Here is a 12,104-nt window from a genome sequence, read left to right as displayed (position 1 = left end):
CAACTTGCCCAAAGTCATGCAGCTAGGAAGCAGCAGAGTCAGTGTTCCAGCTCAAGCAGTAAGCCCCAGGCAGATGAGATCTATGGACTAGGCAAACCAAAACCAAATCCTCTGCCATCCAGTCAGTTCTGACTCATGGTGACCATATGTGTTAGGGTTTTCTTGCCAGTAATCTTTATAGAAAGGAGCCCTGGTGGCCTATTGTTTTAAGTACTCAGCTACTAACCAAAAGGTCAGTGGTTCGAACCCATCAGCTGCTCAGCGACAAAAAGATTACAGCCTTGGAAATCCTATGGGGCAGTTCTGCCCTATAAGGTCCCTAGGAGTTGGAATCGACTTGACGGCAACAGGTAATCTTTACAGAAGCAGATCACCAGGCCTTTCTTCTACAGCACTGCTGGGTGTATTTCAACTGCCAACCTTTAGGTTAGTGGTCGAGTGCAAACCTTTTGTGCCACCCAGGGACCTCCAAGGACCAGAGAGTTCTATAAATCCACCCTAGAGTCCCACCTGTGCCACTTACTGGGTTAGTAAAACTATCTTAAGATGCCCAGCTCCCCTGAACCAGGCATGTACTCTGTGCATTCACTTCCTATGTGTTATTTCATTCACAGCAACCCTAGAAAGTCAGTCCTGTGGTCATCATCCTCTCTTCACAGGTGAGGCAATACAAGCTCAGGGCAGCTGAGGCACTGGCCAAGCTCAGACACCCAGCCAGTGATTAGTGGGCATGGGATTCAAACCTAGGGAGCTGCGACTTCAAAGCTTGGGCACTTAGCTTTTCTCCTGGCAAAAGCATTTTTAGATTTGGATGGACCTTAGGAAAGTCTGGTGCAGCAGGCACACTTTACAGACAGAGGATCTGAGACAGAGAGAGGCTCAGAGTGATGGCAGAACAGTTTACATCTGGGGCTCTGAGCCCACTCTGCTCCCCAGCAGCTTCAGATTGTGGCCTACTTATTTAACCTGCCCATGCTCCCATGGCCTCATCTGTCAACAGGCGATAATAAGAATAATACAGACTAAATGATGCTGGCATGCGGTACACATCAGAAATCATACAGCCAAGGTGGCAGAAACCATTAGTGACCAAGCTCCTGCATCTAGCACAGGGGGCAACAGATCCAGCTGATTTTGTTCAGCCTGCAAGCTAGGAATTGTTTTATGTTTTTTGGTGATTAAAAAAGATGATTTCGTGACAGGTGAAATTTATGTGAAATTCATAAACCTCAGTGTCGATAAATAAAGCTTTACTGGAATGCAGCCAAACTCATCATTTACATATTGTCTGTTGCTGCTTTCAAGCTACAAGGGCAGAGATGAGTGGCTGGAACAGAGATCATCTGGCCCTCAAAGCTGGAAGTATTCACTGGCCCTTTACACAAAAAGTTTGCTGATCCCCATTCTAGAGGGTGCTTCACTGTCTCACAATGTCTCTTTAGCTGTGGAAAGTAGAACTTCCTTTTATTTGACCTGAAAGTCTCTCTGCTACCACCAGTTTAAGGAGCCCTTGCATTTGCTACCTTTGTCACCAGCACTGATCCCTATGGCCCCTCACTCAGTTATCTCGGTCATTCACCTGCTCAGCATTTCTCAGAGGCAGGCACTATTCTAGGCGTGGGGGATACAGCACAGTGTGCCCTCCTGGTGGGGAGACAGATCTTAGACAAGTAACCAGACACGGGGCGATGTGCAGGAACTCCAGGAAAGAAGTGACCTTAGCTCAGGTGGTCAGGTGAGGCCTCTCAAGGAGGTACTGTTTGAACTGAGACCTGTGACAAAGAGCTAGCTGTCCAAGCAGACAGCTGGTGGAAGAGCGCTGGAGGCAGAGGAACAGCAGGTGCAAAGGCTCTGCATTTGGCCTTTGAAGACAGTCAGGAAGCCTGTGTGGCTGGGGCAGAGGGAGCGAGGGGGCGGGCTGAGTAGTGGGTGTAGAGAGGCAGGCGGGGACCCTATAGGCCATGGGAGGAGTGAGAGACCAGGGAGGAGGCACCTGCACTGGTCCAGGCAGAGACAGCGGGGGCTGGACCAGGGTAGGGCTGTGGAGGGAGTGAGAAGTGTCAGATTTGAGATATTTTGAATGTACAGTGGACTGGACGCTCTCTTTCTAAACAGACAAACGCTACTGTTTGGATGCCTCCACACTCAGGGAGAAGCTCAGCTGGACTGGCACCACCACACAGCCCGTGGCATCTTCACAGGGAAGCCCTGGGGACCCTCTGCCAGGCCCCACAGGAGGGCAGGACCGGGCAGCGGGTCGACGCAACACAACACACGTGTCTCATCGTCTTTTCATATCGGCCGCGTTGAGGGTGGGGAGTGGTAGGCAGCTTCCAAGATGGTGAGTAGATAGTCTGTGCTCTCTGGGCCCCTCTCTGGTCTTTGTCGCCTCCACAATAGCCCTTTCTTCCCCTTCCCCTCCTCCTGCACTCTTGAGTTCTGGGTTCTTCTGGTACAGTGGTTGCAGCCTCAGCAGCCCCACACTAGAATCATCTGGGGAGCTTTGTTTCTGGGTTTTTGTTTTTTTCTATCTGAGGGTAAATTTGCATAACATGAAAGTAGCCATTTAAAGTGAACAATTCAGTAGCATTTAGGACATTGACAATGTTGTGCAACCACCACCTCTATCTAGTTCCAAACATTGTCCTCACCCTAAAAGGAAACCCTGTACCCATTCATCAGTCACTCTCCATTCCACCTTCCCCTGCCCCTGGTAACCACTAATCTGGGTTCTGTTTCTGTTCCGCATCAATGGAATCATACACTCTGTGGCCTTTTGTATCTGGTTTCTTTCACTGAGCATAGTATTTTTATTGGGGTTCATCCATGTTGTAGCAAATATTAGCACTTCATTCCTTTTTATGGCTGACTAATATTCCGTTGTGGGGATGGACCACGATTTATTATTGACGGGCGTTTGGTTATTGTGAGTAATGCTACTATGCACATGCATGTACGAGTGTTTGCTGTGCCTGTTTTCTAGGGAGCTTTTTCAAAGCCCAGTGTCCAAGTCCCATGCTCCAGACCAGGTTCCCTGTCAGGGGAACCTCTGGGGGGTGGTTCCCAGGTATCCATATTTTAGAAGCTCCACAGGTTCTTATTACATGCAGCCATGTTTGAGAACCACTGCTTTGGTGGGTCATTAACTCATTTTAGCAGGTGGCAGCCAGCATTTAAAAAGAGAGAGAATCTCACAGTCAGGGTGGTATTTCATGATACCTGTGTCTCAGTTGTATTACAGAGTGTTACACAGTTACAGTGTAAAATATTTCTTACTGAGAGTCATGGTCAAAACAAGTTTGAAAGCCCCTGTTCAAGGAGAATCATAATTGCATGGAATTTTCCACAACAACAGCAGATTTTTCACCCAAGTCCCCAGCCTGAGATCAGACACCAAGCCCAGTCTCTCTCATCCAGGTCCCATCCATGAGGCTGCACAGGTAGGTTTACTGTGGGACTCATCTGAATCATCTCTCTCTTCTGCTTTCCAGGGTGAAAGAAAAGGTGTAAACAAGTACTACCCTCCGGATTTCAATCCTGAAAAGGTAAAGGCCAGGCTCCCTTCTCTGGGTCTGCGATAGAAGAAACCCGCAGGACAGTCTCAAGGAGAATTCGGTGCGCTCTATCTGCCCAGAGCCACAGGGCCTTAGTTCCATAAAACAGAGAGCCACTGTATCAGCCAGCTATTGCTGCGTAACAAAATAATAAGCATTTACAGGGAAGAAACTGCCCAGCATGTGATTCCCTCTTGGAGAGGCAATGGGGTGGAGTCAGAGCCACAGCTGCAGAAGGACGGGCATCCCCTGAGGTCTCACTGCCTTCTGCTGGTGACATGAGCCTCAAGGCTGTCCCCACTTCTGGGTGATGAATGTGGTTCTCATTGATGACCCTTTACTCTGTGCCCACTTGTGGGTTTAGTGTATTGATGGCAGAGCTCGGGGTGAGGGTCAGCACACGAGCTCCAGGGTCAGGGCACCCCATTTGCCTCCAGCCCCAGGCCACTGTTCCCTCTGCTGTTCCCTCAGTCTGGGGCCTCTTCCTCCCCTCCACCACTAGGCCCACTCTCTCACCTCCTTTAGATGCCTCAAATGTCACCTTCTCAGAGAGGCCTCCCTGACCACCTTCTCACTGTCTGTCACGTCTCCTGGGGCTGTATTTATCTTCACAGCCCTCCTAAGTGGCTGACATATTTTTCATGTAGTTGTGTATCATCCTTTCCTCCACTAGAACGTCTGCTCTGCGAGGGCTGGGATGTCTGTCTGTCTCGTTCCTGGCTATGCCCCCACACAGTAGGTGCTCAGTCAGTGCGTCCTGGTGGCATGGTCCTGGGCACCTTATGCATCCCCTCCACACCAGTTTCCCCAGATGTCAAAACGGGGAGGTACAATGAGCTGGCCTCACAGAGTCATTGGGGACTTAAGAGGAGATAATGCACATGAAATACCCAGTGAACGTTTGCCAGTATTATCATCTTGCCTCGTCCTTCCCACAAACCTGCAGTAATTATGATCATTGTCCCCCTTGGACAGATAGGGGAAACTGAGGCTTAGGAAGCTGAAAGGGGAGGGTGAGTCACACGGCTCTTTCGGCACACAATCAGGAGAGAGAACGTTCAAACTCAGTTATTCTGACTCCAAGCCCACGTGCTTCACCTGGACTTCGGTGCCTTCATGTTGCTGTTAAAACCCTCTACAGTACATAAGAATGAGGCTGCTCTCAACCTGTGAGGCTTGGCCCCACGCTTCCCCTGCCCAGCAGTGCTGACCTGCCCCCTTGTCCTTTCTACACAGCATGGCTCTCTCAACCGATACCACAACAGCCACCCCCTGCGGGAGCGGGCTCGGAAGCTGTCACAGGGCATCCTCATCATCAGGTAAGGCCCTGGCACCACCTGAAAACCCCTGCCTTTGTGCCACCTTGCGTCCCCCTGCAGGAGAATTCAGCATTCCTGATTTGCCCAGTGCTGTGGGCAGTCACTATTAGTCAGCTATTGCTGCGTAACAAAATCCACGCCAGTTGCCATTGACTCGATTCTGACTCACAGCAATCTCGTGTGTCAGAGCAGAGCTGTGCTCCATGGGGTTTTCAGTAGCTGAGTTTTCAGAAGCAGATAGTCAGGGCTTTCTTCCAAGGCACCCCTGGGTAGACTGAAACCACCAGCCTTTCAGTTAGCAGCCAAGGGCATTACCTAGGGACTCTATGTCATAAATAGAGTCCCTGGGTGGCACAAATGGTTAAGCGCTCGACTACTAGCCAAAAAGTTGGTGGTTTGAACCCACCCAGAGGCACCTTGGAAGACAAGCCTGGCGATCTGCTTCCAAAAGATCACAGCCTTGAAAACCCTATGGAGCAGTCCTACTCTGCACACCTGGGTTGCCATGAATTTGAATCACCTCTACTGCAGCTAACAACAAGAAAAGAAGTACAATGACAATAAAACTCCCGTCAGTTTCCACCACTTGGTGGCAGCTCCCTACAGCCTGCCTTTTCCTTTGTTCAAAAGGGAGTTCAGCCAGTGAGGTGTTCAAGATGGAGCAGCACCAAAAGAGGACTCCCTTCGGCCTGTCAGCCGGCTGGAGAGCAGCATAACAGGGGGACTGGCTCACTCAGTGTCATTAGGCTGCTCTGTGTAGGGCCTCACGTTGTCCTGTACCTTGGCTCTGGACATGTTGCTCTGAAGTTGGCTCCCAGAAACCAGGCCTCAGCCTGGGCCAGGCGAGCCGAAGCCCTAGAGCCGGCACCACGGGTGTAGGAGAGCCCAGGTGAGCAGGTGCAGAGAAGGTGCTTTCTGTTTCTGCAGGTTTGAGATGCCGTATAACATCTGGTGCGACGGCTGTAAGAACCACATCGGCATGGGTGAGCCTGCACCTTCTCTGCACCTACCCCACCCGACAATTCCTTTCTTAGACACTGAGCGCCTCCAGCTGTGGGGCTCCCAGTCAGGGTCGGGAGGATACAGGTGCCCTGGTGATTGGCAGGCTGTGAACTGGGACTGGGTTCAAATCCCAGCTCCGCCGTCTCCCAGCTGGGTTACCCTGGGCGCGACTGAGCTGTTGTGTGCCTCAGTTTGTTGTTGTTGTTGTCGTTAGGTGCCGTTGAGTCGGTTCCAACTCATAGTGACCCTGTGTACAACACAACGAAATGTACAACAGAAGGAAACCCTGCTGGTCCTGGGCCAGCCTTACAGTCATTGCTATGTTTGAGCCATTGTTGCAGCCACTGTGTCAGCCTATCTCGTCAAGGGCTCACCCTCTACTTGACCAAGCATGATGTCCTTCTCCAGGGAGTGGTCCCTCCTGATAACATGTCCAAAGTACATGAGACAAAGTCTCGCTATCCTTGCTTCCAATGAGCACTTTGGCTGTTTTTCTTACAAGACAGATTTGTTTGTTCTTCTGGCAGTCCATGGTATATTCAGTATTCTTCACCAACACCATAATTCAGAGGCATCAGTTCTTCTCCGTTTTTCTTATTCATTGTCTAGTTTTCACATGCATATGAGGGAATTGAAAACACCATGGCTTGGGTCAGGCGCACCTTAGTCCTCATAGTGACATCTTTGCTTTTTAACACCTTAAAGAGGTCTTTTACAGCAGGTTTGCCCAATGCAGTATGACATTTGATTTCTTAACTGCTGCTTCCATGGGCGTTGACTGTGGATCCAAGTAAAATCTTTGATAATGTCAGTCTAAACTGACAACATCAGTTTACTCATCTGGAAATCCAGATGATATTAAGTGCTGAGGACAGCACCTGGCACACCTGAGGCAGGTGATAGAAGCGTTCCTGCCACTGTTCTCATGCTCCTTCTCTCGCCATGGGCACTGACTGCATTTCAGGCATGAGATGAGCAAACAGGCATATGTTTGCAGCCCGACTCAGCCACTGTGAGGCCCCAGGCTGGTTTTCTAGCTTAAGCTTTTTTTGCCCCATAAATAAGGTCAAACAGAGTCAGGTATACATATTTTCTAACCAACAAATCAGCACAAAACAAAAACTCTGAACATTTTCTAAAAAAAATAAAAGCCAACTCTTATTAAATGCTTGCCAAGTGCCAGGCCCTGTTCTAAGTGATTCGTGTGTATTAGCTTCTGTGGTCCTCACAACAGGCCCTGTGCAGGAGCATTGTCATTACCCCCATTTAATAGGAGGGGAGGTTGAGGCCCAGAGAGGCAAGGTGGCTGGCGTAAGGTTGCACAGCCGGCCCATGGTGGAGCTGGGATTTGAACCTGGCCCTCCAGCTCCAGCATCCTCTGTCATTTGAACCCCTCTCACAAGTCTGGTTCAGTAATTTCCACGTTCAGTTATTGGGAGGGACCAGTCCCTGGAGGAGGACATCATGCTTGGTAAAGTAGATGGTCAGCACAAAGGAGGAAGACCCTCAATGAGATGGACTGACACAGTGGCTGCAGCAATGGGCTCAAGCATAACTACGATTGTGAGGATGGTGAAGGACCGGGCAGTGTTTTGTTCTGTTGTACACAGGGTCGCTGTGAGTCGGAACCAACTTAACATCCCCACCAGCCTGATGTAGCTCTTTCCTGCCTTGAATTTCACTGCACCCTCTCCCCAAGAGAAAACACCCTGGGCGTGGCCTGAGCCTGAGCCTCTGCTTTCTCCCTTCCCTCCCAGGTGTTCGTTACAACGCAGAGAAGAAGAAAGTTGGCAATTACTACACGACCCCAATCTACAGGTGGGGGCAGCCCAGCGGGCATCTCAGGGATGTGGGATGGCCGAGGGTGAGGGGCTGCAGGGTCTGAGCAGGAGGGAAGCTTGCACCCTCTTCCTGACGTGCATTCCTTGTGGGGTTTGCCTGGAAGCTGTCCTGATATGTCAGTCAGGACACGGCCCTTCTCCACTCAGAGCCCTCCATGGCTTCCACCTCACTCTGGTAAAAGCCCAAGTCCCACGAGGTGGCCCACAAGGCCCCATCAGCCCCCACCCTCATGTCCTCCGCTCTCCCCTTGCCTGCGCTGCTGCTCACACCCCTAGGGACACTCCCACCTTTTCCCTCCTTACCTTCAGCTTCTGTTCAAACACCACCTCCCACAGAGGCCTGCCCTAAAGCAGCATCACATCCCCCTGCTGTCGACATGCCCCACTGGACCATTACCCTTCCAAGAGCAGGGGGGTCTGGGTTCACTGTCGCATCCCCCACAGCTGGCACTAAGCCTGTCACAGGGCAGTGTAGCTCGTGAGAGCTGTTGAATGAACAGATGAATGAACAAGCGTTGGCCTCAGTGGCAAAGGTCAGTCCCAGGTGGTGGGGCTGTGTCTGTCTCACTCATGTTGTGTCCCCAGATACAGAGCCGAGTGCACAGTAGGTGCTTAGGGAATGTCTGTTGAATGATCCAGCCCATCTTGACTCTGGCCCTCTGCCCTGCCCAGGTTCCGGATGAAATGCCACCTCTGCGTAAACCACATCGAGATGCAGACGGACCCAGCCAACTGCGACTACGTCATTGTGAGTGGTGCCCAGCGGAAGGAGGAGCGCTGGGACATGGAGGACAATGAGCAGGTGCTGACAACAGGTAAGTACCGCCTGCCTGCCCAGTGCACCCGTGGCCAGCCCAGCCAGGTGCCCAGAGGCCCAGCCATGCTCTCGCTGTTGCAGAGCATGAGAAGAAGCAGAAGTTGGAGACAGATGCCATGTTCCGCCTGGAGCATGGTGAGGCTGACCGCAGCACACTCAAGAAGGCCCTGCCCACCCTCAGCCACATCCAGGAGGCCCAGAGCGCCTGGAAGGATGACTTCGCCCTCAACAGCATGCTGCGGAGAAGGTTCCGGGTGAGCGGGGCTCTGAACAGGGTCGGGACCATGGGCTGGCGGGGGGCTCCCCGGATCACTGACATCCAGATACCCTTGAGAGGGAGAATGCATGGTGGGTCAGGACCCGTGTCCTAGCCGTGGCGAAGTCATTCACCTCTTGGGCCTCGGTTTCCCCACCTGTCACATGGGGATCACAATCCTCCCTCATGGTGCCCGAGGAAGTGCCTAGCCCAGTGACTGTTGTTAGCCTTGGAGCCCCTAGGGGAGAGGCCTTTACTGTCAGCGGCTTCTCAGAGGGAGAGAAAGCTAAGCTGGGGCCTGGGGGGCCTGGGAGGGTAGTAGGTCAGCCCCAGCACCACTTTGGGAGGCGGGAGGAGGCTCACACCCCCTTCACTGATGCTTATTTCATGGGCCCACTTTCTCATCCTGAAATGAACTTCATAGATCAGTAACCCCCCCACATAATTTCAGAAGTCTTCTATGTAGCACCCTAATGGTAATAGAAATAAAGGGGAAGTGCATTAAAATAACACAGTAACAGGTACCTCGTACATAAGTGTTCAGGCAGGCCACCAGTGTTGCTGGCAGGGACCACGAGGGCTAAGGTTGGACCAGAAATGCTTTGTGGTGCGATGTCAGAGGGTTCTGGGGTCCAGGTTCGGATGAGTATAAACAGGTTTTCACCTTCATGGACGTCGGTCAGAGCACCGGAAAGTTCTGCAGGACATAAGAATATCCTCCTGCTCTGTGGGGCATCTGCGTCCCTGGATGTGCACGCTGAGGGCGGTGGGAGTGTCCCACGTGCCCCGTTGAAATCCCTGGACTCACCATCCCGCCGCACCCATCTTCCCCATGTTTTTTTCTGATCTTCTAGGGTCACTATTACTAGAAGTAGAATTGCCAGCTTTCTTACTAGTCATTTATTACTGGGAATTGCTCTCTCCAGCCAGGCCTCTGCCCTGAGCTGTGTGTCCCAAGTCTTCTCGGCAAGCCCCTGCTCAGGCCTCTCACCTGCCTCTTCCCCTTTCAGGCATAGTAGGCCTGAACTCCTCACCCCCTTCCCCGCATCTGTCCCCTTTACAGGGGACAGATGCCAGGCTCCTCCTTCAAATGAGAGCTAGAATCCACCTACTTCTCTCTACTCCCCAGCTCCCACGCAGTCCTGGCCCGTCATCTCCCACCGGGACCAGCGCAGGTGTCTCCTCTCTGGTCTCCCAGCTGCCCGCCCCCTGCAACACACACACAATCTGTTTCCCCTGCAGCAACAAGAGGGTGCCTGCGAACTTGCGAGTCAAGGCACATCCCTCTGCTCAGAAGCCACCATGGCTCCTACCTCACTCAGAGCCAGTGGCATCACTAGGGCTGGTATCTCACTCACTCACACACTCACTCACTCACTCACACACTCACTCTCACACACACACACACACACACACACACACACACACACACACAGAGTCCGGTACCAGAACATACAGACTCCTCCTTAGTAATGTTTCTATACTCATATGTTATTCATAAATCATAATTCCTGTATATCACTGAATGTAATGGCAATGGTAGTGACATGAACAACCAGCAAAATTAAAATTACACCTTTAAATCACAATATTATACACACAGCCTCAATGTATTTATGTTTTTTCTCCTCCTTTTCCCATAATTACTACTTTGTTGTCAACAAAGTTAACTGATATAGGTTCACAAATACTAATTACCACAGTATTGTAGCTAAAACATCAGAAAGTTTGACAAAATCAGTGACTGTAAAAACACCTGCAGTAACAAACAACAGTGCGTACTTGTAGCAAGTACAGATGAAACAATGTGATTCAAAGCATCATTGTAATTGGATAGTAACCACAGCTCTGACCAGAGTGCGTTAGAAGTTTCAAAAAGTAAATCAGCATAGAGCTTTAGCCTTGTAGGTATTGATATATGTAACCTCGGCTTAAGAGAAATGTTTTTGTTATAAAAAAATCATAAATTTCTGCTGAAACACTGCACAAAAATTTTAGCCATTTTGGTGTCATCTCCTGACCTTGTCACCCGGTGTGGTCTGCACCCCCAGCACCCCCATAGTGATGCCACTGCTCAGAACAAAAGCCAGAGTCCTCCCTGAAGCCCATCAGGCCCTGCACGACCTGCCCCGTGACCTCCCTGCCCTCATCTCCTCCCACTGCCTCCATGCTCACTCTGCTCCAGTCACATTGGCCTCTTGACTGCTCCTCAACTGCTCCAAGCATCCTCCTGCCTCAGGACCTTTGCCCTTGCTGTTCTCTGCCTTGCAGTACTTCTCCTGAGATACCCACATGGCCCCCTCACTCCAACAGCTTGTTTCGTGTCTGCCTCATCCCCTAGGATGTCAGCTCCCTGAGGGCAAGGGTTTTGTCTGCTCACTACTAGGCCCCGGTGCTTAGAACAAGGCCTGCCACCCAGAGGCCTTCTGTAAATAGTTGTTGAATGAATGAGTGAAGGAATGAATGGTACCCATGTCAGTGATTGTGTTTGCCTCTTGTGGATCGACTTTGATGTCCCCACACGAGCTGTCAGAGGAGGAGACTGAGTCTGCAGAGCTGGAGAAGGTCTGAAGCCCCTTGCTGTCCCCCCCTCCCCACCCCTCAGGCAAAGAAGAAAGCCATCAAGGAGGAGGAGGAAAGGGACCAGGCGCTGCAGACCAAGGCGAGCCTGGCCATCCCACTGGTGCCCGAGACAGAGGAAGACCGCAAGCTGGCTGCCCTGCTCAAGTTCCACACCTTGGACTGTATGTGGGGGGCAGTGGGGGCAGGGGCCCAGCTGTGGCAGGCCAGGTGGAGGGTGGCTCCAGGCCCCTGCCTGGCTCAAACTCCTTCTCCTCCCCTCCCCTTCCAGCCTACGAGGACAAACAGAAACTCAAGCGGACAGAGATCATCAGCCGCTCCTGGTTCTCCTCTGCCTCTGGATCTGGAGCCGGCAGTGGCAACAGCAAAGCTGGCAGCGTCCTGAAGAAGCTGGCCCAAAACCGCAGGTCCACCGCCGCCAGCTCCCCCATCACCGTGGGGGACCTGGGCATAGTGCGGCGGCAGTCACGGGAAGTCCTGGAGAGCCCCCAAGATGCATCTGGGACCCCCAAATCCAGGGAGCCACAGGTGCCAAAGGGGACTGTCCAGGACAGGCCCACGTTCCCACAAGACTGCTCTCAGGAGACAGCTGAGACCCCCGAGAGCTGCTGTCAGGACAGGCCCCTGCCCCCACAAGGCTCACCCCAGGAGGCAGCTGACACCTCGGATGCCCCGCACCCTTGCAGCCTCAGCACCTCCCTGGTGGCAGACTACTCCGACTCGGAGAGTGAGTGA

At 52.0% G+C, this 12,104-nt stretch overlaps 1 protein-coding gene across 1 annotated transcript; it reads left to right on the top strand.

Annotated features, from left to right (window-relative positions):
* The first annotated feature begins 460 nt into the window (after window positions 1–460).
* On the top strand, window positions 461–12,104 carry YJU2B (YJU2 splicing factor homolog B). Its single transcript, XM_023724733.1, has 10 exons — window positions 461–659; window positions 2,150–2,341; window positions 3,492–3,545; window positions 4,791–4,873; window positions 5,801–5,856; window positions 7,633–7,693; window positions 8,389–8,531; window positions 8,615–8,787; window positions 11,395–11,533; window positions 11,641–12,104. Exons 2-10 carry the CDS (start codon window positions 2,339–2,341, stop codon window positions 12,102–12,104), a joined length of 1,176 nt encoding a protein of 391 aa, XP_023580501.1. The 5' UTR covers window positions 461–659; window positions 2,150–2,338.

The sequence above is a fragment of the Trichechus manatus genome, unplaced genomic scaffold, assembly GCF_000243295.1.
Source record: "Trichechus manatus latirostris isolate Lorelei unplaced genomic scaffold, TriManLat1.0 scaffold00258, whole genome shotgun sequence".
In the NCBI taxonomy this organism is placed as follows: Eukaryota; Metazoa; Chordata; class Mammalia; order Sirenia; family Trichechidae; genus Trichechus; species Trichechus manatus.
Note: the sequence above shows the minus strand (reverse complement) of the source record. Positions and strands in the feature narration are given on the sequence as shown.

Excerpts from the sequence above, each read along its gene's own strand:
- YJU2B (XM_023724733.1), top strand. Across the intron at positions 8,532-8,614 it reads TGAGCAGGTGCTGACAACAG|AGCATGAGAAGAAGCAGAAG; the intron begins GTAAGTACCGCC and ends TCGCTGTTGCAG. Across the intron at positions 8,788-11,394 it reads TGCTGCGGAGAAGGTTCCGG|GCAAAGAAGAAAGCCATCAA; the intron begins GTGAGCGGGGCT and ends CCCACCCCTCAG.